The 24,319-nt window shown below is 42.8% G+C and overlaps 1 protein-coding gene across 30 annotated transcripts in view; it reads left to right on the top strand.

The window, feature by feature from the left end:
* Window positions 1–22,144, top strand: part of MARK3 (microtubule affinity regulating kinase 3) — a 102,523-nt gene extending 80,379 nt beyond the window's left edge. For 10 of the 30 annotated variants that reach the window (XM_081548647.1, XM_081548644.1, XM_081548643.1 and 7 more), the window contains 4 exons: window positions 3,825–4,042; window positions 6,475–6,578; window positions 13,099–13,356; window positions 21,182–22,144. In XM_081548647.1, the coding sequence (XP_081404773.1) occupies window positions 3,825–4,042; window positions 6,475–6,578; window positions 13,099–13,356; window positions 21,182–21,527 (926 nt within the window). In that variant the 3' untranslated portion in view covers window positions 21,528–22,144. Of the gene's footprint in view, window positions 1–3,824; window positions 4,043–6,474; window positions 6,579–12,235; window positions 12,398–13,098; window positions 13,371–17,284; window positions 17,312–18,579; window positions 18,625–21,128 lie in introns of all 30 variants that reach the window. The other 20 variants (XM_081548636.1, XM_081548634.1, XM_081548631.1 and 17 more) reach the window with 8 other exon arrangements.
* The last annotated feature ends 2,175 nt before the right edge of the window (window positions 22,145–24,319 follow it).

Raw genomic sequence — 24,319 nt, 5'->3', positions numbered from 1 at the left:
CTTTCATGAGACTTGGGACCCAAAAGGATGCTTACCAAACGTGACAATTATTCTGCCTTCAAGGCAGCCCCACTTGTTGGAATCCAGAGACTCTAGCAGATGTGCATTTATTCACGTGTTAATTCCTTTAATTCCAGTGCACAAATTTATGTTGGCCTAGTCCTGACTTTTAAAAATACATCCTCACGTGGAATCCTCGTTCATTTCTTTTTTCAGTTCACTTCCCTTCCCTGGGCTTTGTCCTCCTCAGTTCTTCCACCTGGAGAGTTGGCGCTTAGAACTGTACAGAGTATTCCAGGTGTCTACAGCTTTGGTTTTGTACCAAAAGTGATGACCCTTTGCTTGGTTTCCATTTCTCTTCCTGCTGCCAATGCCTCTGTGTGGTTTAGGCTGAAGCAGCACATTGTACTGATGCTGTCAGTAAGCTGTCTGCACGTCTGCTGTTTTCCAGGGTGTAACAGAGCTCAGAGCCTGTCTGATGCTAGAATTTTTCAGATGGCATTTGTAAATCAAGTGTTGATCTGGGTCTCAGTCTTTTGTGTTCATATTAGTTGCTAGCAAGGAGGGGTTTTTCTGTGTACTACATGCAGAGCAATTAGCGAAACGCCTACGTGTTGCTCTGAATCAACCAGTTTAAAGGGAATTGTTCCTACATCCTAGAAGAAACCTGGTATTAGTTTTCTCATGTCCCTAATGACTGTCTTAGTAAGTTCATTCTTCCTTAAGCAGAATCTGTCTGGATTAGCAATGCCATTTTTCCCAGCTCAGAAGATTGTAGAGCTAAAAAGAGTTCACCAAACCCCCGTATTGGCAATAAAGAAATAGGTCAAGATTGCTCACCAGGTCTTCTGAGGTTAAATAGAAGTGGAAGTGCTTGAGACAGAATCCAGCACTCCTAGTCCCTGGTTCGGGTGCTCGGTCCACTGATCCACCCATTGCCTCTTGTAGCAAAAAGAAATTCACAAAGGAACATTTCAGGAAATTCTGTATACAGAAGATCACAGACCCAATTCCACATTCTTTTTTACTCTTTTGGGGATGAAGATAGTGGTCAGCAATAAAAGGAGAATTGATTATGCCTCTGGCACTGTTGATGTAAGTGCTGAGAATGGGCTGGGTTCCAAGTACTGGGGTCCAGTAAAGCACACCCACTTGGCGCCCGGTGCAGCAGACAGACTGGCCGGTCCAGCTGTAGCTCGACCTCCCACCCTCATCTCTCCTCTTGTCCTCTAGCTCTCAGTGCCACTGACTTACATATACCTGCTCCTGTAAAACTGTAACAATTGTTTATTTGTGTTTCTTCATTTGGGTCCCGTGTGTGGAAAACCCCCCACCCCCACCCGCCGCCATGTGTGTATATTTTTTCCTCGGAAGGGTGCTCTTCATTAGATTTGTAAGGGATTCTTTTATTTAAAAAAAAAAAAAAGGCTGAAGACTCACTATTCTATTAATAAATGGTATTAGGGTAGTTGGTAGTGATCAGAAGAAAAAACTGCATTCATTTCTCACATCCTATACAAGGTTGGATTCCAATTGAAATAAAGATGTAAATGTATAAACAGAAACCAGAAAAATGTTAAAAGAAAAAAATGAGATAATATCTTTGTAATTTGGACTTGTTAAGGTCTTTTTAACTATGGCCCCAAACACTAAAAGCCACAAAAGAAAAGACTTAACAAATTTGACGACATGAAAGTCAGATTTGGGGGAATTCCCTGGTGGTCCAGTGGTTAGTTAGGACTCTAGGCACTTCCATGGCCCAGATTCAGTTCCTGGTTAGGGAGCTAAGGTCTGGAAAGCTGCACAGTACACCCCCCTCCGCCCCTAAAAGGTAAAAAAAAACAGTCACTCTTTTGTATGATATGGAACACACCATGGAACACTCCTCAGCAATGAAAAGGAGCAAACTGTTGATAAATACAATTTGGATGGATCTCGGGGGAGTTATGCTGAGTAGGGGGCAACAATCTCAGAAGGTTCCATTGGTTCTATTCACGTAACATTCTTAAAATGAGGGAATTACAGAGGTGAGAACAGATTGGCCAGGATTTAGGAAAGGGACTTGCGGAATAGAGGTGGCTGTGAAGGGTCGCCCTCAAAATCCTTGAGACAGAACTGTTCTGTGTCTTGGCAGAGGGTGAGCACATGAATCTGTACATGTGATTAAAGTGTGTAGAACTGAATACACTGCACACCATGTAAGTAAAACTGGAGCGATCTGAAGGAATGAGGTCAGTGGACTGTATCAACAGCCATCTCCATGCACAATCTCAAATCCTAAAATGAAAAAAAAATTTATTTTCTTAATCAAAATAATAGATGTTCAAAACAGATTGATATAGTAACCGTAAAAGTTTAGAATGTCATTGGATGTATCATGATAGTGAGAATAAAAATAAGTATTAAGGGTAGTATCATCCTATATTTGGCTGATTCTTTGTTTTATATGTTAAAATTGCCAAACTGGAAGCTTAATTGTTCTCTTCCCATAAATGAAATCAAATCTCTGTTCACCTTTAATTCATTTCCAAATAGATTTGCTGTTTATATATTTATTATTTATTGCTCACACTGAGAGGCTTGTGGGATCCTAGTTCCCCATCCAGGAATGGAACCCGAGTCCTTGGCAGTGAAAGTGCAGTGTCCTAACCACTGGACCACCAGGGAATTCTCTAGGTTTACCATTTAGATTTTTGTCCAAGAGGTAGCTTTTCTGTACCCCACTTCATCCTTTGTTTTTTTTATTGATTTATTTTTCTATTGAAGTATAGTTGATTTGCAATGTTAATTTCTGCTGTACAGCAAAGTGACTCAATTATACATAAATATACACTCTTTTTTATGTTCTTTTCCATTATGGTTTATCTCCAGATACTGAATATAGTTCAGTGTGCTACACAGTAAGACCTTGTTGTGTGCCCATTCTGTATGTGTAGTCATAGGACTATGACTCAGACTCATAGTCCCTCCCTTCCCCTTCCATCCATTTTTCTAATGGATCTAAGTATATAAAATCTTTTCTCAACATAAATGTTGAGCATTTGGTGCTGTTTCTTAAGATTGCCACTGGATGTTATATATAATGAACATGCAAGTTATCTTGTTCATTTCCAAAATTCTTTGAACTCCAAATCTCCTGTGTCATCACAGTCTCTAGATGATTTCTTGCAAGACATCAGTTATTTGCCGCCCAGGATGTCCCTAAGCACCCTCCTGGAAGCAGATGTGAGCTGCAGGCCCCCCTCCCCACCCCACCCCCCCGCCATGTCCTCCATTCACTTGCGTGAGGAACATGCTTTCCTCTGCTTGTACTGCCTTTCCTCATCTACTCAAATTCCTGTTTATCTAGAAGAGTATGAGTGCTTTAAAAAGGATGCAAGATGAAGTGTCAAAAGAAATGGCCTGTAAATCTGTACTGTTCTTTTCCAAAAGGTGAAGGCATCTCTTGTACAAAAAGGATGAGATTCACTCAGATGTACCAGGTGAAGCAGTTATTCTGCATGATGTGTGTGCATACTTATCTGTCCAGAAACACCCTGTGAGGATGTTTCAGGACAACTTTATGAGCTTACTAATTTAAAAAAAAACAAAAACACTTTTAGAAAGTTGGGGACTAGTAAGTAAAATTTTGAAATTGAATTCATTGCATAGGGAAAGCATACACGAATGGGAATCATCTTAGAAGATCTTACTGTTTTATGTTAGATGAATAGAAATCTTGGATCATCTTATAAAGTTTATTTTCATAAGATAAAATATAAAACTTTAAAAATATTCAGAATATAAAATATTCTGACTTTTAAAAAGTGAATTCTTTGTTTTAGCTGGACCAGCTATTCCTTCCATCGTGGCATATCCAAAAAGGAGTCAGACCAGCACCGCAGACGGCGACCTCAGAGAAGACGGAGTTCCCTCCCGGAAAGCAGGTGCCAGTGCTGTTGGAGGCAAGGGGGTTGCCCCAGCCAGTCCCATGCTTGGGAACGCGAGTAACCCTAACAAGGCGGATATCCCCGAACGGAAGAAAAGCTCCACTGCCCCTAGTGTGAGTGTTGTTGCGCTGTATAGCCTGCCTAGGATTGAAATGACACCACATTTTGCTCCTCTGTTCTTATCTGCCTACAAAGCCCTGCCCCCCTGGGCCCCTGTGTACAGTGCCACCCTGTTGGGATCACTAGGTCTGTTGCAGATGTTTCTTATTGCACTCCATCCCACTAGATGAGATCCTTTATGTCAAGGGCTGTTTCTTAATTCTTGCACTTAACAGAATCTCCCTAGAGAGTAGGTAGTGTTTGTTAAGTTGAATCTGTTCAGTTTCAGAAACTTTTCATGGATTGAAATGTGTTCTCTCTGAGCTAAAAAAATAATCACTCTTCTTAGCACTCAACAGAGTATTTTTTTACTTGTGATGAGAACTTCTTAGGTTTACTCTCTTAGCAACTTCCAAATATACAATACAGTATTACTGACTATAGTCACCATGCTGTACATTGCATCCCCGTGACTTATTTATTTTATAACTGGAAGACTCCAAAAGTAATTTTCATAAGAATTTGCAGAGAAGGAACAATTTTAAGGATATTCTGTCATCACATTTTCCCTGAAAGTTAACAGTGACACAGCCTTGCTTCAGCCCTAAAGAAACCCCAGAGTCAGGAGCCTGCACTGTGCAGCTCCCTTGTCCTGATTTGAGGAGGGTCTTATACAGGAGCCCGAAGAGTTTTGTCTGCTCTGTCCGCTGACCTTGTGCTTCATCAGAATAAATGCTGTGTGGAAAGGCTTTTTATTTCAACTTCAGTCGTCATTCCATAGCCCTGCAGTTTAAATCCAGCCTTAAAGAGACTTGTTCCTTGCCTTCATAACTTCTATTCCTTGGCTCTACTCATCAGCACATTCCCCTTTTGAAAATATATCCCAAGCATTATTAGCCACTCATATTTATTTATAAAGGAAAAAAGTATGTTGCTTTACTTTTCTCCCATTTGTCTTCAGAGTTTCCTTATACATGACCTGCTCATGCTGTGGTAAAGGTGGCTGCTTTTAATCTTTTTTGTTTAATTATCTGATAAAAGTTGTGCCGTGACTTTTGCTTCTCTTTTTTTTTTTAACTTTGAAAGTATTAACTTTTAAAAATTGATGTGAGGTTCACGTACATACAGGTAACCGTTTGAAGCATTTATTCAGCGCGTCTGGCGCATGGGCAGCCTCTCCAGCTCCCAGACGCCACAGAGGCCCTGTGCTCACTGAGGGTTCCTCCCCAGCCCTCCCTTCCCCAGCCCCCGCAGCCACCGACCTCTCTCTCTCCCAACAGATGTGCCTCTTCTGGACAGTTCATATAAGTGCACGTACACCAGCCTTTTGTGTCTGACTTCTTTCACTCACCATAATATTTTCAAGTTTCATCCAAGTTGTTGGATGAATTCATTCCTTTTTATATGCCGCAGTTTATCTCCTCATCTGTCGATGGACATTTAGTGTTTTCCTACCCTTTGGTTATTATAAATAATGTTGCTCTAAGCATTTGTGTACAAGTTTGTGTACCACAGCTGTACTTTTTTACATCCTTACATATTCACGTCCTTGTTTCTTCACATTCTTGACATATTTGTTATTTTCTAGTTTTTTTTTTTTTATTGTAGCTCTCTGAGTGGATGTGAAGTGCTATCTCATTGCGGATTTGATTTGCATTTCCTAAATGACCGGTGGTACTCAGCATCTTTTCATATGTTTATCGGCTGTTAATATGCCTTCCTTGGAAAAATGTCTATTCTGTCCTTTGCCTTGTGTGTGACATATCTGAATCTCTTGTCAAATCTAAGATCATGCAGATTTATCTGTTTTTTGTTTTTGTTTTTTTTTAATTTTTTTTGCTAATAGTTTTGCAGTTTTAATTCTGATATTTTTAATTTTTGTTTCATTTGTATATTTACCTTATAATCCTTGCTTTTTAATGTTTTCATTTGAAATTATTACCTTTTAAAAATTTCTCTTATCTTCCTGCTTCATTTTAAACAATCCATGGGTTATTACTCTATAGATTATTGTAGCCAGCTTTTCAAAGTCACTTTGCCATAGCCATTTTTCATTATTGCAGAAATACTGGAAGGTATGCTGCCTTCATATTCTTTTCTGATCTGGTGCCCAGTGCTTTTAATACTTTGTTGTTCTTTAGTTGCTAAGTCATGTCTGACTCTTTTGTGACTCCTTGGACTGTAGCCCTTCAGGCTCCTCTGTCTATGGGATTTCCCTAGCAAGAAGACTGGAGTGGGTTGCCATTTCCTTCTCCAGAGAACCTTCTCAAACCTGCATCTTCTGCATTGGCATGTGGATTCTTTACCACTGAGCCACCTGGGAAGCCCATTAATACTTCAGGTTTATTTAAAGACTAAGTACTCATGTTTATTTAAATGGGATTTTTTTCCCTGTTGTATTATACTTCCTAGTCATTTAAGACCAAAATGCCCTTTTTTTTAATAGAGTAATACGGCATCTGGTGGAATGACGCGACGGAATACTTACGTTTGCAGTGAAAGAACTACAGCTGATAGACATTCAGTAATTCAGAATGGCAAAGAAAACAGGTATGAAATTTTACCTGTTTGCAAGAAAATGTGTTTTTCCCAAGAGAAATGGAAAGATGATATTTACTTCTTAGTTTTTATAATCAAAATTCAAATAATAGTGGTAAGTATTCTCTAATGGTAAGTTAAATTTGAATGCAGTTCTAGTGAGATCCTAGAATTCCAAACTCCTCTCCTGGTCCAGAGCTTATTCTTCTGGCTGGGCGTGATGATTGGAAGGGTTGAGTTAAACCAGAGAGCTTTCCCAGATGAGGTAGATGGTAAGCTGTGCTTTAATTGTAGAATTATGAACAGGGAAATGGAGCTTGCTTTGTGCACATGAATATCTTGAACCAAGACTGGAAGCGGGGAAGGATGATGACCTGAGACAGGGAGCCACGCCTCAGGGACGTGGAGCACCAGATGGGGTGGGTGAGCCTTCAGTTATAGGTCAGCAGTGTGCCAGAAGGGCCGGGCAGACAAGCAACACGTTAAAGGTGGGCTTCACCTTAAAAGAGACACACACACTTGAATATCCAGAGAGATGGAGAGTTCAGTCTTCTCAATGATTTTAATCTGGTAGAGAGGCAATCTTACATTGAATAAGCATGGTTTTAAAATACTAACAGTAATGTATCAGTAAGGAATCAGATCATACAGACCCCTTTCTAGGGTTTTCAAAATAAGAAATAGAAAAGTGGGATTAAGTAGATCCAGAAACCATGCAGTAGAGTTCACTTTGGGTGGAGAGAAAAGAGAGAAGAAAAAGCTGGCTTGGTAGAGTAGTTAAATATATTCTGTATAGAAAGGATTTCTCAAATGGGCATGGTGTTCGTTCTTTTGTTTTGGAAGAGTGGTATAAAACTAAATTCAGAATGATGAGATCAAGTAAGCAGAAAAGTTCTGAAATAGAAATCCATAAAATAAATTCACATCATCTTTCATTGTCCCCTGGCCTCTCAACTTGAACATTATTTGGTCATAGCACATTCTCATGTGTAGCATCAAAATTGTTTTTCTTCTTTTTCTGACATTTACTTTCTGAAATTGCACTGTAAAGTTTCTGTTTCCTTAGATCTCACCAGTCAAATGAAATTTTTCATCACTAACTTCTATAACAACCTAAAGAGAAATTCTATCATTTTCCATCCTTAAAACCAGACTATTTTGTCATTCCCCTCTTCCACAGACCACTTATGTGTGAATTGACATGAAGGGAAAAGCCTGTTATGTGAGATTACATTCATTCCTTTCTTTCAGTGACTTCTTAGAAATATTTACATCTTGGTATTCTGTCTTTGAGTCCTGTCTATGCTTGTTCTCTCCTAATAACTTGAATAGAGCCACTGGGCTAGATAATTTACAAATTAATGATTGGTATGTTTATTTTTTTAATAGTAGTCTGTTCTTCGGTAAATTTTCTTTTATTACAGTTGCTTTCTCAGATGTGTCAAATTGCTTGTAGTTCAGGTGACTGAGTAGGAGACACCAATAGAAGACTTAATTAGACAGAAGTTTCTTTTTCTTTTGGCTCCACAGGATCTTAATTCTTAGTTGCCTGACCAGGGATTGATCCTGGGTCCCTGCAGTGAAAGCGCCAAGGCCTAACCCCCGCATCACCAGGGAGTTCCCACACATTTCTGTTAAGAATTTTAATCTGTGGAACTAGAAGAATGTTGTTTCATGACTATTGTTTTTTACAAATTCTTCTAAATTGTTGAACTGTTCTCAGATTCCTCTTGAACTTGAGAATATACGGTTCTCTCTTTAAAAGGCTGTTAGGACCGTGGTCTCTCTGCTCCCTCTATTTGTGTTTGTGCGCGCAGCCCCTCTAACTCTCCTCTCCTGCAGTTACACAGTTCACTCTTTAGAAATAGTTTTAACAATACTCTTGATTCTTTGGAGTCATCACCTGGTTTCTACCTGCAGATGCCTTCCTCAGTGGGGCTGCCCCCTCTATCCCAACCTGGGCCCCGTTGCTCTGTTAGCTTCTGTTATTTAAGTGCTCTCCTTCTGAAAGTGTTGTCTTTATCTTTAGGTAAACAGCCTCCAGCCACACAAAACAGGGCATATAACTTTAATAGTACCTGGATTTTCTTTTTGTATCTTATAAATGAATTGAAAAATTACGGAAAAATATTGGAGGTTTGAGTGCCAAACTAGTGGTCATATTTTTTTTTACTTTCAGTTAAGAAAGACATTAAATGTGACAACTTTTTCACCCTTAAAATAGATGCTTGAGTCATAAATTATTCACAGAGCCTTCTCTGTGCACAGATGACTTCTTTGCGCGCGCGCACATACACACACACACACACACACACCTAATTCTGCTTTACACACACACACACACACACACACCTAATTCTGCTTTACACACACACACACACACACACACCTAATTCTGCTTTACACACACACACACACACCTAATTCTGCTTTACACACACACACACACACACACCTAATTCTGCTTTTGCCCAATCACTGAGTATGCTTTGCATCAGCATCCAAAATGTTTCATATTGGAATGTTCCAATATGGAATAAAAGTCATATCAGACATATTTAGATATAAAGTCAAAAGATCAATAGGAACCTCACACAATTTGGATTTTAAGAAATAGTGCTATTTCTTTAAGTTAAGGTTTAAATAATGATTATTTCCTTGGACCCAGAACTGCTAAAAATATGATGCAACTACTGTTTTGTTTGTGTAAATTTTTGTGGAATAGATTGTGGAATATAACCATCCTTTTTGCCACTTTTCTGAGGAAAAAATTTTGTACAGCTTTCACAACAACCAACTTGATGCAGCCCATTGTGAGTTGGGGTTGTCTATTGTAAATAGAACTTTTGTGAGTTTGCACAAACATGAAATTCCACAAACATTTCTTGAGTTTACTGATCCCTAAATTGAGGTCCTAGGCCTGCTTTGCGAGTTTAAAAAAAGCAGTCTGTTTTGCTGCTTGCTTTGTGGAACTTGTGATATGACATGATTAAATTTCTAAAGAAATAATTTGTTTCATTGCTTTTAAGATTATGCCAAAAATTGAGTAATCTATAGTGAATATATCAATTTGCACTTCCTGTTTAAGAAGGTCTCTAAGTAGGGTCAGTTTTTTGCCACAAAGTACCTGTTCACATAGTTTTGCCTGCGCTCTCCAGCCAGGGGGATAGCTCAGGGTGAATAGACTGAGCCTCTCCCTGTTCGGGATTCTGACTAAAAGCCATTTCCTCATCTGAGTCTTTGGGACCATTTATATATTCTCCAGGGAACATGCCAGGTAACCCCTACCTCCTCTTCTTCCCCTGCTTTTTTTTAATGCACTTACTGATCATAGGTCCTAATTTGGGCAAGAGAATGTCAGCTGCTGGGCAGGAGGATAAAGTGTGTTGACCCTTGACCTGCTCTGAACAGATAATAGAGCACAAAGGACAGTTGCATTTATCTGTAGGACTTCCCTGGTGGCTCAGCTGGTAAAGTTATTTATCTGTAACTAAGTAAAGTAAAAGCGTATGCATCTGCGTGTACGTATGTCTGTATGTGCGTATTGAAAACAACAAAGCATTTCTTCAAACAGTTGAATCACTTAAGACTCTATGTTGAGGTGACAGAAACTCAGTCCAAACAGATTTCGAGGGCGTCTGTGAGTTCTTGTAACTGAAAACCTCCAAGGGTGGAGTCGGGGTTTGTCTCCTAGTTCTGCTGCTTCTGCAGGAGTTCCTTGGTGGGCTCAGCAACATCAGCCTTGATGCCATCCCACACTCAGCTCTGCTCACGCGGAAGCCCTGGGGTAGTGTTGGTTTGGTCGTGGCCTTCCCATCTCTAAATCTGTCACTGGCCAGGATAGTGGGAAAATCCAGCGGGGAGTCAGCGACATGGGGAGATGGAGACCAAGAACTTATTTCTCCCAAAACAGAATTCAGGTGCCGAAGCAAAAATACTGTCAGAAACAAAAAAGTGAACCCATTTTTATCTTTATAAGGTGTTTGTACAGTTCTGTGACTGTATTAAATTCACTCACCCAAGTCAGAGGGCAGGATTGTCAAAGATACAGGGGCAAGCAGGTCTTCTTGAGTAGTTTATTATACAGACCTGCCTCCTTTGTATTCTATCTGAGGCATACTGCTGACCTCAAAGTACCTGTCCACGTAGTCTTGCACGTACAGTGTGGGGTCACATGGAGGCTGCAGGCTTTGTTTCCAGAGCGCACAAGCAGACAGCCGTCCCTGCAGTACAGGGGGGTGTGCATAGCAGGTGCTGTCACTGCATACACAGAGGGAAGGGAGTACCTCCTGGCGAGAGAGGGCACTGGTGACACCTTCATGGAGAGGATAAACATGGAGTTGGAATTTTGATGAAAAGAGAAAGACGTCTGCTCTCCAGACACAGAGACTAGCTCCTGCAAAAGTTCTTTGACCTGATGCATGACCAAGAGACGGCAGGTCATCACATGGGCCAGAAAGTAAAATTCCGGGAAAGAACAGTGGAAGGTCAAGCCTGGAGAGGTGGCAGGGGCACAGCCAGACAGGCGCCTGAGGATGCAGCTCAGGTGCCAGGGTGAGGAGTCTGAACTTTATCCTGAAGACGCCGTGTGCTTTTGCAAGGTTAAAAGCAGATGAGTGACAAGGACAAGGTCAGATGTGTGTTTTAGGAGGTTCACAGCTGTATGGACAGACTGGAAAGGATGGGATTGGAGAGCGATGAAGACGGGGCTGAGGTCTGGGCCTGGGAGAGAGATGAAGCTCTGCACAGAGACCCCCCAGGGGTGGGGAGGCCCGGGCCCAGTGAAGTGCTGTGAGGGATTGACACCAACAGGATGATCCAGCTGCCCTGTATGTCAGGCGTGAGGGAAAAAACCTGATGGTTTCTAGGTTTCAGGCTTTGAGAGGATTTCTGCAGAGAGACCCTGAAAGAGTATGGTCAGAATTCTAAATCCCTGATTATCCTTAACTGCTCCCTTTGAAATTCCACGGACATGATGGCTGAGCTGGCATTAAGAATGAGAAAAGCCCTAGGTCGCGGTGTCCTGGAGCCAGCTGTGCCAGGTGGGACTGCAGGTGTGTGGTCACTTCTGCCACTCTTTCTCTGTCTGTAAACAGTTTGCTCTTATTAGTTTTCCCACCTTGAAAAAATGGGGCTTTGTTGACCTCTTAAGTATTGTGAGTATTTTTTTATAAAGAAGTCACTGTGCTTTGAGTAGGAATAGTTTGATAACATAGGATACTTTGATAAGTACAACTAGTTACTACTATAGCCGTAATTTTTCTAGTTCATTTAATGTATGCCTGTGCTTTTGGGAACAGGTTAAGAGCACAGTGTACATATTACAGATTCACTTTGATTTGAATGGAGACATCTTTTAAGATAAGCTTTATTTTACACATAGCTCAGAGATCATCATCACTCTCACATAAATATTCAAACATGTACAGTCTTACTTTCTTTTCTTTAAAGCTAATAAACTTTTTAAAATTACTGGTTTTTAAAAAGCAGATACAGATTAGCAATTACTCCAGAATCCCCAAAACGAGTTTAAGAGATTTTTGTTCTTTGACAGAAATAAGATGGTTTGGGGAGGAAGGTAATGTGCTTTGAACAACAGGTTGCTCTTTTTGTCACTGGTCCATCATACTGTTGTTTCTGCCTCTGCCTAAACCCAAACCCCCTCCCAGCCTGACAGAAATGTTCGCTTACGCAGCTAGCCCTGCCTCTGTTTGTAAGACATCTTCCACCTGTCGGCTGAGACATCAGAAGTCGATGTCCATGTCAGCCTCTGGGCACCCCAAGATGATGTTACCTCCAATAGACAGTGAAGGAGATAACTTCAAGGCTATGTAAGAAAAATGCACACTCCTTGTGAAACTAATGTGTCCCCACTGCTTCTTAATTTTGTGCTGTGGATATTATAGTCTAAGGTTTTGTTCCAGTTGTCCACAAAGTGTCCTTCCTGTGTGTGGTTTTAGTTAAGCACATCCTGTCTCATGGTGTCCCTGGTCATCTTTGTATCTTCATGCCTCTTCATACTATAAAGGATGTAAGAAATTCCCCTTTCTCTCCAAGTTGCTTTCAGCATGTGAAATTTTACAATACTTATGCCTTTTTTGTGCTTCCAAAACTTTTTAGTTGCCTATTCTTCAGTTTCACCTGCGTGGCCTTTGTTTCTTTTGTATTGGCAGGGTTCTCTGCATGTAAGCAATTTGAGAGGGAAGCAAAGGAAAAGAAGCTTGAGTTAGCTGTTCTTTGTTTTAGAATTTCCCTGCGTTAATCTTGTCCTTGAAAATATGTACGTATTGTCCCCTTCAGCTCCATAAGGTTTTGTTTCATGTGTACTATTCCTTTGGTGCCCTTTGCCATTTAACTTACCTTTTGCTCTTAAGTCCTATAAAATACCCCTTGGATCTGGATTTACATACTGGTTATCACTACTCTATATCAAAGGTATATTATGACTGTAAATGTTTGTATGCCATGTTTGCTACAAAGCTGGGGTTTTGTGAACAAAGATCTAAGCATCTGTCATTTGCTGATCTCCTAGCACTATTCCTGACCAGAGAGCTCCGGTTGCTTCAACACACAGTATTAGCAGCACCACCCCCCCAGATCGAACCCGATTCCCAAGAGGCACTGCCAGTCGCAGCACTTTCCACGGTCAGCCCCGGGAGCGACGCACCGCCACGTACAATGGCCCGCCTGCCTCGCCCAGCCTGTCCCATGAAGCCACGCCCTTGTCGCAGACTCGAAGCCGAGGCTCCACTAACCTTTTCAGTAAATTAACTTCCAAACTCACTAGGAGGTAAGTGCCAGGTGGTGCTGGTTGGTTGGAGCAAACACAAGGGCCAAAGCAGAAGGGTTTTCCCCTCCATTATGTGAAGCCACTACCCAGACGCTCTACATTCTGTCTTTAGCTCACGTTTTTCTGGTTTGTATGTCTACCTCTGTACTTCTAAAACCTTTTAGAAGAGAAGTTACAGAGCCCCGAGTCCTTTCACAACACTGGAAGTTCCCTAGTGGTTGGGAAATCGTTGCTTCTTAATTACCGTTTCTGTTAATCGTACACCTCTCCACATGGCGTGTGCACTGCAATTTAGCAAAATCCCAGATCGGTTGTCCAGGGGCTGGTGCCCTGCAAGCTGCCACTGAGGAAGACTGTGTGGTATGATCACCCGTAGACACACAGGAGAGACACAGTGCCTCTTCTCATTTCATTCCAGTGTCACGGAGGAGCACGTAGTGTCTTGGAGCTTAAATCTTGAAATTGTTCTCTCTGTTGGCCTAAAGTATAATGAGAACAAAGTAGCATTCTTATATGGTGTAGTTTTGGAGCTAAAATCCCTGCTTTATTCTCAGGAAGAAGCTAGTATCTGGTCATGTATAAAATTTTGTTTGTCCAGTTGACTGTCAGCTGGGGCCTTGGGAAATCTCTAAGGCACTTGACTTGCAGAATCTAGTGTAGAGGTTGCTGAGCCTGGAGACGCTGGCTGCTGCAAGAGGGAAGAGGAAAGGTGCCGCTGTGCACTGAGCAAGTAGGCGAAGGCGCCTTTAGCCAGGACCACTCGTGGGGAGCCTCTGAGCCCCTGCAGCTCCAGGATACCTGGAGGGAATTCTTTGTACTTCAGCCTCTCTGTGGAGTAGTCTCTTCTCCAGGTGTTCTGCAGATTTGCCTCTTAGAGACCCTCACAGGACAGTGATGGGCCTTCCCAGAGTCTGGAATGATAGATGCCCTCTTCACTCCTCCTCATTTCTCTGCTCTCCCTGTGGTGCATTATCCTGCTGATCTGTTCCATTCCATCTTTGTTACTTAACTGTAAGCTGGCTATCACTTGGCAGTCTCCTTAATGCCCCCAGTAATGTTATTTTAAATCAACCATCTAAAACTTAGACAAAACGGGACTTTCCTGGCAGTCCAGTGATTAAGACTTCACCTTCCAATGCAGAGGGTGAGGATTCAATCCCTGGTTGGGGAACTGAGATCCCACATGCCTCAGGGCCAAAAACACAAATTGTGAGACAAAAACATAGTAACAAATTCAATACTTTAAAAATGGTCCACATCAAAAATAAAAAATAATTCAGACAAGTCACATTAAGCTATCTTTCCCCAGATTATCTGTTCATTGTCAGGATGTTGAATACCAGATTAAGGAGGACTTCTGATACCCACTGGCAATAGAGTAGAGGTCAGAGGAGTAAAAAGTTTCTGGTCTACCCTCTTAACTCTCTTCTTAGCCCTTTTGCTGAGACCTCCCATTCCAGGATGGGCTAAAGAGCAGAGTGGTCCAAGGGGCCTTGCCAGATTCAGGGCACCCATTTGTGACCAGCAGGAGAGACAATGAGTTCAACCCAAGGAGAGTCTGATGACCCCAGAATAATGCATTGCTTCCTTTCAGGGTCATTCCAGGGGCTCTCCCAAGCCTCCCTGTGCCTTAGCTCCTTCCTCGGAGACTAGGCTGCTTAGTATCAACTGGTATTTTGCCTTCTGGTCCCCTTCTGGAGTGGGTGTGTGGCAGTTAGGTCTGTCTAAGCTCCAGTCACAGGATGATCAGCTTTGTGTCCTTAGGCTTTGGTCTCAGATGGGCTCTTTAAATAAAGCCTTTGAACATCATTAAAATCCTTGTATTTATTTGTCTCCTTTGTGTTCTTTTTCTTTTGTCTTCTTAATTCTATCACTGATAAAAGTAATATCAGCCACAATATATCAAATGCTTACTATGTGCTAACAAACAGATATCTGTATATTTATCGATATGGAGATACTTGTTTTATATACCTAAGTGTGTGTGTATACACACATACATTCTCTCTCACACACACGTTTAATCTCCACAGTCTGCCCTGTGGAGCACACATTATCCCAGTTTTAGAGAAGAAACTGGAGGTAAGATTCAGAGAGAAGAAGGCATGTGGTCAAGACCCTACGGTAGAAGAAGGCTGAGTCAGGTCCATGGTTCCAGGAGAGGCCCCTGATCCCCACTACCTAGTGTCCCTGGGAGAAAACAGTGAAGGGCTGTTGTGGACATGAGTCCTTTTCCCTCATTTCCTAATTGTTTATTTTATGTATTTGAATTGAAGTTGAAGGCTGAGGCTCCTTGTTAAAAAATATTCTAGAGAGGGTCATCTAACTGTATGATTTCTACCCCCAAATTTTTTCAGAAAGTCTTCTGTTAGTTTGCAATCAGACTTGTAGCCTCCCGTGGTGCTGTACTTCTGTTGTAGTCAGTTCATTCTTAAAAGCAGTCAGAGTCCTTGCTGCTGCAGCAGCATCTTCTTATCCTCCCCTAATAATTGTGCTGATCAAAGTGCTAATGCCCAAAAGGCTCAGGTGTGGGCACTTGAATGCTGCAGGGGTGACCTGCTGGGACATGGCAGAACAAGGACTGGTGTCCGAGCTCACCCTCTGCCCCTGCCTGTGCGCTGGATAGTGTGAGCGCTTTAGAGAGCCGGTCCTCTGCAGGCGGGACAGCCCGGGTGCACGCGCAGGCGTCCTGTGCTCCTGAGGCTTGTCCGCGTGCTCTTTATCCCTCAAGGGATATGTGAGAGGACAAGTTAAAATCAGTCCTGTGACTCCTGAGCAGTCCCCGTGACTTTTCTCAGAATCGGAAATGAAAATAGGTCTTAAAGACCTTTTAATCAATTTTCACAGGCATCTTTCCTACTGTGTGTAATCCAAGGTGTACTACTATTGATCTGAGTATGGAGTAGATGGTGGTTATCTCCAGTAGTTATATGCTTTTCAAATTGGTAGGTATCTGAAGCAGTGCCAAAGTCATCCCAAATTAGAGAAAAATAAAACAACAGAAAGAAAACTATTAATTCAGTCACTCAGCAAAACACTTATGGGTACTTCCTGTGCTGTCACAGAACTGAGATTTAGAAATATCAGTAGTTTGACAAGCCCAGGACGCACTCACCCAGGAATGCTTATCATGTGATCATACAGGCCTGAGCCACAGTTGAAAGTTTCTTTTGTCAAATTCAGTTCAGTACAACCTAAACATTTCCTTAATTATTTTTAACAAGCAGAGTCAGTTCTTTTAAATACAGCTCTTTCAGTTTATTACTTAAAAATGAAACCCCCAATGTTGTCATATAATTTTCTTTCATTTTGGTATAAAAGCTTTAAAAAGTCTACTTCATTTTAAACTCCCAGGAACTTATTACAGTGCTGTATGTCAATTATATCAAAACTGGAAGGGGAAAAAAAAATCTCCAATGACTTTTTTTTTTCTCTCCTTAAAAAGTGATTTATATCAAGCCACTGTAATAAGTATTGATTCTCTTCATGGATAAATATTTTATAATGAAATTTTTAATGTTTCTGTGTAAGGTGATATTTTTTGTTCAAAGATATTTTGAAAAAAATTGAGAAATGTTATTTCTAGTACATTGAAAATGGCTTTTCTTTAATACAAGATGTTGAATTTTATTATCTTAAGGTGTACCCGTCTGAAGAACCTTAAAAAAATTTAATTGTAGATACTGTCAATAGTTACTGCTAAATTTTTTCTTATTAGTACAGCTTTTTTTATATTTCTATTTAAAAGACACACACTCAGTTATTTGTGATAATTTTACTTTTTCATCACATGTCACTGTTTTCATTGTTCATTGGGCAGGAGAGGAGTCCTGTTTTACTTGCTGGTTTTATTCTATCTGTAATTAACTATTTAACTTGTGGAAGTCATTTTTGTTAATTTTTTTTTTTTTGGCTTAATTTCTTTTAGAAACATGTCATTCAGGTTTATCAAAAGGTAGGATTTATATATACACATTTTTTTTTCAATCCTCACCTTGAAATGGCTCCTGCAATTAACATCAGGTTTGGCTTTGTAGCCCTGTTTTTTTCCTTGAAAACTAAACTTTCTGCTGAGAACTAAATACTTATTTCTTTGAAAGGAAGTTGGAGAGAAAGAGATTAACTCTGTCAGGCATCTTAAAAGGGCCTGTGGCACCCCTGTAACAAGAGGCTGCGCATGCTCTGCATTTTCTTCCTGTGGTAGAATTGTTTAGCATCCAAATAATTCTGTCTTCATACTAATAACACTTAGCATGCTTCTGTTTGAAGAATGAGATGTTCAGTGACAATATGTAATTAATGATTAGCCCCAGGCATGCAAAAGGTAAGTGGTAATTGTGTTGGTTTTTTGGTTTTTTTTTAAATTTCATGGAGGATTGCATTAGGGAAAGGCTAAGAGTTGAAGAGTAAATGGTATTGTATCTAAAAGGCACTTTCTACCAACCTCTGAAGAAAGTATGTCTTATTGTAGTAAATGTCACTCTTACTAGGTGGATATTTTGTGATGTGACAGTCAAGAGACCAGGGGTATTGCTCACACTCTCAGGACACACACCCTTCAGGGGAAAGTAGCCACTGCAGCCTTGTCGTGCCCGTGCCTCTCAGCTCCCCAGAGGCCAGGCCATGGGTTTTACCTGAGATGCCACAAGTGGGTCGTAGATATGTTTTATTCACATGAGCTCTTTGTCAGAAACCACAGGAAGAGTGCCTTCTTCCCTCCTTCTTTCCACTCCGTGATGATTTAATAGGAAACCCACTGTACTTTGGAGCTGGAGAAGGAAATGGTAACGCACTCCAGTATTCTTGCCTGGAGAATCCCGTGGACAGAGGAGCCTGGTGGGCTACTGTTCATAGGGTCATGAAGATTCGGACACGACTGAATCCATACTGGCACATACTTGGGGGAGTGATTAAAAAGTCAGAATTCTAACTCCAGCCGAACGCCGTGTGTGTGCACAGATTCCAGAACTGGGCGGGAATAGCTGCTGTGTATATGCAGTAGATGTGCAGCCTGCCTCTGGCACAGCCTTTGTGGGCACACAGATGGTTTCTGGCTGAGTCACACCTACAAGAGTAAGAATTGTAATGAGCTCAACAGGTGACCAAAAAGTGCTTTGGGTTCGTTTTATAATGTCTGTTTATGTTTGGGTTGGTCGTGTACTAGTGTGTAAGATTTCTTTTCTCTTTCCCACTTCTCTGTGCTTCTGCATTCTATTCATTGAGGCTTCCAACTGAATATGAGAGGAACGGGAGATATGAGGGCTCCAGGTGAGGGAAATGATTTTTACTTAAAATATTTTATAGCTATTTACTTCATTTCTGTGGCAGAGGCAACACTTTTCGAACGTTTTGCGTCATATCCTTGCTCCACGTGGTGTTGCTTAGGGCGGTCAGCAGTCTGTGGTCAGGAAGCGTGTGTGCTGCTGGCGCCCGGCGGCCACGTGAGGGCGCTGTGGTGCTGCAGCCGCCTGCACACCGTCCAGCCCCATCCCGGTTCACGCTAGCGTTTGGGTATTAAAGTACCATTCCTGCTGCTTGCGCTCTCCTGAGGTCTGGGAGTCTGTGAGGACTCCTGGCCTAGTTCTAGTCTCAAGGAAGGAAAGCAGAATATTTAGGAGAATGTTTTTCTTTTCTTTTCTTTTCTTTTTTAGCCTTGCAACGTGGCTTGTGGGATCTTAGTTCCCAGAACAGGGATTGAACCCCACCCCTGGCCCCAGCAGTAGAAGCACTGAGTCCTAACCACCGGACCTCCAGGCAGTCCCCTCGGGGAATGTTCACATTTCAGATTAAATGTCTTGTTTTTATATATATATAAAATGATTATGCGGGGCATTCCCAGGAGGTCCAGTGGTTACGACTCTAAACTTTCACTGCCAACAGCCTGAATTCAGTCCCTGCTCGGGGAACTAAGATCCCACAAGCCATGCAGTGCAGCCAAAAAAATTAAAAAAGAATGATTATGTGGTTGACTGTTTTGCTTTTAAGTTTTGTTTAGCTGTCACTGCATGGATTTGGCTGCAGAGAGAGTCACCAGATGGGCTCAGGACTCTAGATATCTATTCTTCCACTTGGACCCTTTTTTACACCAGTCACCACCGTGCTGTTTCAGGTCCTCGTTACCTCATTTGCTCTCTTCCTGAGGCAAACTCTAGTCATATGACTTCCCCTGAATGAAAGCCCGCAGTGGATCCATCGCCTGATCGAGCATGTCCACATAAGGCCCTGTGTGGCTTCAGCAGCTCCAGTTTTCCCCACACACAACCTCCCCCAGAAGTTTGGGGCAAGAGCCAGGCAGCATCCCCCAGCCTGGCCTTGAGCAGGTCTAGCTTCCCTGAGTTTGTTTCCCAGCCACAGTTGGGGGGGAGAGACAGAACCTTCCTCCTGGTGTGCTGAGGATCAGGGGCTCAGTACATATTCTGTGCTTCTGTACCTCCTTGCCTTCGTTAGATTTCCCTGCTCAGCAGGCAGGCAGGCTTAAACCACCTCCATCATGTTGCTGAACGCCCCCCACCCCTGGCTCTTTGTGGCTCTCTCCACCCCTGCCCTTCCTTGTCCCTTCTCTCACAGTCCTCCCATGAGGCGGACGCTGCCTCTCCGTGACTCTAGCAGACGACCCACGCCTCACCTGTGCTGCAGCTGTGTCCCTGTAGTTTAGTCTCTCCTCCCCTGACCCCAGCTCTGAGTGCTTTTGCTTTTTTTTTTATAACCTATGTCATATTTAAAAGCATTTTATACTTAGGAAGCTTTCAAGTAGTTTTGGTAGATGTGAACCAAACTGTGTATTCTACTAGCAGGTGGATGACAGGGAGAGCTACGTACACAGTAAAACCCATGGCCCACCCTTAGCGCTGATGAATTTGCCAAAGGATTGAGTATATTAACATACATACACTGGGAGGTTTTAATGATCGAGAATGTTAGGTATTCACCCTCCTAATTGAGACATCCAGAAACACACAGGAAGTAGTGGTTCCTGGCGTAACGATTAAATGCTGCAGAGCAGACCTGGTAGGTGCCTGTTGGAGTTCCTCAGAGAGCAGTGCCTGGGACCGTAGCCTGCTCTTTGTGAGTCTGCACAGTTTGCATTTAGACCAGTCATTTTAGTGCTCGGTAGCAAATAAGTCTCAACATGTCACTTTCCTGTTTCAGTAATAAGAATTATTTTTAACTGTGATATATTAGAAGTTTAAATGAACAGAATAGAAGGAAAAATGCTGAGGTTTTTATGGGGGTCTGAGAGAATGGCCCACCTGCCACCCAGCTGTGTTCAGCATCTGGGGCATTTACAGGGAAAGTGATGTTAAACTCTATTGTCAGTGATTGCCCTGAATAACGGTGACAGTGGAGTTTATGATGAAGTGAACCTTTAAACACTGGTAGGAGAAGCAGCCAGGTGGGGCAGACCTGGAGGCCGGCCTGCTAACACCACCTCCCCAAGCTGGGCCTTGAGCCCACAGCCGGCCCGGATGACAGGGCTGGGCTCTTGGAGACATGCTCAGCTCGCTCTCTACCTTGGCTGACTCCCAAGGATTCCGTTTAACAAATTATTTTCTTAATTTTCACCGGATGACTGGTGAAGGTTTTTCAGCCAGGTAGATTTTTGATGTCTTGGCTTATGATGGGGTGGGAGAACGGACAGATGAATGCTTCTTGAGAAGGAGCTGATCACCAGCGGTGAGCCTCTGCAGGACGACCCAGGAGTGGATTATTATGCTGCGTTGAGCTAGCTAGAGTAGAGAGTAGAGTAGAGAGTAGTAGAGTAGCTAGAGTAGTAGAGTAGAGTTTCCTGTGCCGTTAAGAATAAACCTGCCACTGTGCGTTTCAGTCGCAACGTGTCTGCTGAACAGAAGGAGGAAAACAAAGAAGCAAAACCTCGTTCCCTGCGCTTCACCTGGAGCATGAAAACCACTAGTTCCATGGATCCCAATGACATGATGCGGGAAATCCGCAAAGTGCTGGACGCCAATAACTGCGACTATGAGCAGAGAGAGCGCTTCTTACTCTTCTGTGTGCACGGCGATGGGCACGCGGAGAACCTCGTGCAGTGGGAGATGGAGGTGTGCAAGCTGCCAAGACTGTCTCTGAATGGGGTCCGGTTTAAGCGGATATCAGGGACGTCCATAGCTTTCAAAAATATCGCTTCCAAAATTGCCAATGAGCTAAAGCTGTAACCCAGTAATTATGGTGTAAATTAAGTAGCAATTTAAAGTGTTTTCCTGAACACTGATGGAAATGTATAGAATAATATTTAGGCAATAACGTCTGCATCTTCTAAATCATGATATTAAAGTATAAGGACGAGCGCACGCCTGGGAGCGAAAGCTGGCCTCTTTTCTACGAATGCACTACATTAAAGACGTGTGACACGTGAGCCCTCTGTCTTCTTTCCGCTGCCCTGAAGTCAGCGTGTGACGCCTGTCTCCATGGGCCTCCTGTCTGTGCGGATGTGAGAGTGGACGGTGTGCGTGTGTGTAGTGCTACAGAAGCATCTCCTTACACTGGCAACCAGAGTTTTTATGAGTACCTCTGTGGGAGATTATTTGGTGCTAAAACATTAAAATTGCCAAGGAGGAAAATATTCAATTACTACTAAGAATTAACTTTAAGACTAGTTGATAATTAATACAGGTTTACAGTTCATGCCTGTGGTTTTGTGTTTGATGTTTTGTGGTTTTGTTTTTTTTTTTTTTTAGTGCAAAAGGTTTAAATTTATAGTTGTGAACATTGCTTGTGTGTTTTTCTAAGTAGATTCACAAGATGATTAAAAATTCACTTTTTCTCAGTAAAATCTTGCTTTGTCTCCTGATGCTCTATTTAAGACTCAGATTAAGGCAGTGACTAAAAGTATGTGTTTTTGCCTCCACCGCCACCTTGAACAAAAGCAAATGGAAAGCGTGTGAAGGCTAGGCCACTTTTTCCTTATTGTGGATCCTAACATTTTGTCATTTCTAGCATCTTCTTTCCCCAAAGGCACTGAAGGGAGAAGACGGCCCTCCTGGCGACCAGAGCTGGATGGGAGTAGGGCGTGGCTGGCTGCCTTACCCCTGGGAGTCACGTGCACCCCGGCATGGAGAAACGCCAGGCCTTGGCTGTCTGGGTCTGTTCTCCAAGAAGTATGTAATTTTCCTCTCTTGTTCATTGTGATTCAGGACATGAATTAGACCCACAGCCTTTTCCCAGCTGCTGCATGATCACGCAGAGAGGGTACTGAGATCGTCGATCAGTTTGACGTCTCAGTCTCGTGGGACTGTTGTAACATTGATGGCTGTGGGTTCTGGGCTTGTCTGTGGTGGTCCAGATATGATAGTCTGGACACAAGGTCATCAGTGCTTACCGTCTACACAGGCAGGGAGGTGGTATAGGTGTTTGGGATCTCTGACGTCTTATTAAAGTTTATGTCCTAATAGGGTAGCAGTCAGTGAACAGTAATTAAGTGTCTAGTACAGAACAAAGGGGCCAATGGCACGAAAAAAATAGGTGCAGGGTGAGGCATCCAGAGGTCCCCGGGTTTGAGTGGTGCCGTGTTAAATGGGTGATGGGTGGGGATGAGGTGCTTTAGCCAAGATGTTGCTGCAAGGGAGGCACCCGAGTCCGTGTCTGGCTGAGGCCAGAGTGCACCCTGTGTGCTGGAGCAGAGTGGCGGGGCGTCAGAATGCACACCTGGGCCACAGAGGCCACGCCAGTGTGTCTACTCTGAGATGGGGGGTGGGGAGTGGGGTTTCAAACGGAAGAAGAGTGGCCTCGGGCTTTCAAATGCTGGTTCTGGCAGCTGTGTTGCAAATTCATTGCTGGAAGCAAGGAGAGGCCAGAAAGCCATTTGCAGGCTGTTGGCAGTAATGAGGTAAGAGGTGATGCTGTCCTGGTGAGACAGTGGTTGGATTCTGAGTGTGTTTTGAAATAAGAGTCCACTTGCTCCTGGATTGAAACTGGGTGAGAAAGAGCCAGAGTGATTGTCCCCTTTTTTTGGCCAGAGCAGCAGAAAGTACAGGGTTGCTGTCCATGAAACGGGGCAAGTTGTGGGAAAGTTTAAGGGTGAGAGAGCAGGTGTGGACACGGTTGGAGGTACCTTTAGGTATAGGTGGTGACTGAGGGGAAGACCCCAGGAGCCCTCAGCGAGTAAGAGGAGCCGAGGAGAGGACCAGCACCGAGCCCTGAGACGGTGCTGGGGGAGGCCAGGAGAAGAAGGGGGCCCCGTGGGAGAGCCCTGTGGTGGGGGGAGGCCAGACCGGTGGGCCTGAGTCAGGGGTCAGGGAAGGATGAGGGGGTGAATGCCCTGTGACCTAACAACAGAGCAGGTCCTTTTCACCTTCCTGGAACTTCATGCTCTAAAGGACAAACGGAATACAAACTGCTGTTAAAGGAGTTTCATTTCTCTGACTGCTCATCTGTCATAAGATGTCTCTGTATTTTAGTACGTTATTGACCAATGAGAAATGATGTCTGTCTTTAGTACCAGTATTCACCTGCAAAAGTCATCTAAACTGGTCATATTTAAAGAACTCTAACAATAAAGGTTTGATTTTAGAGGCAGCATAAATAGTGTTACCTTTACTGAGGTTAAAACGTGCAATCTCATCCGTTCCTAAAGGACCCATGTCTTTCCTTGGGATACTGCACCCTCAGGGTAGAGCAGTTTCATTGCTCATACACTGAATTTTGAAAGAGAATATTCTAAGAGCACTTCAGTCACTTGAGACAAAGCGGCGTTTTTTGAAACTCCAGAAGTGAGGTAAGATAGCTGGCAGGGCCATGCTACTGTTTTTGTTTACCCAACACCCAGAATGTTTTCTTATTCCTAAAAATAAGGCTTATGCCCTAGTTAGGTTGACTTCCTCTCATCTAGATCAGGCACATCGGGGGAACCGAGACAAGATTCTTTAATGATGAGCCTTGTCCTCACACTGGCCTTTCATCTCCAAAAGTGAAGACCATGCAGAAAACTGTTAAGAAACATGACTAAAAC

Source organism: Giraffa tippelskirchi, chromosome 12 (genome assembly GCF_054371585.1).
Source record: "Giraffa tippelskirchi isolate mGirTip1 chromosome 12, T2T-mGirTip1v1.2.pri, whole genome shotgun sequence".
Taxonomy (NCBI): Eukaryota; Metazoa; Chordata; class Mammalia; order Artiodactyla; family Giraffidae; genus Giraffa; species Giraffa tippelskirchi.
This window is presented reverse-complemented; position numbering and strand designations above follow the sequence as displayed.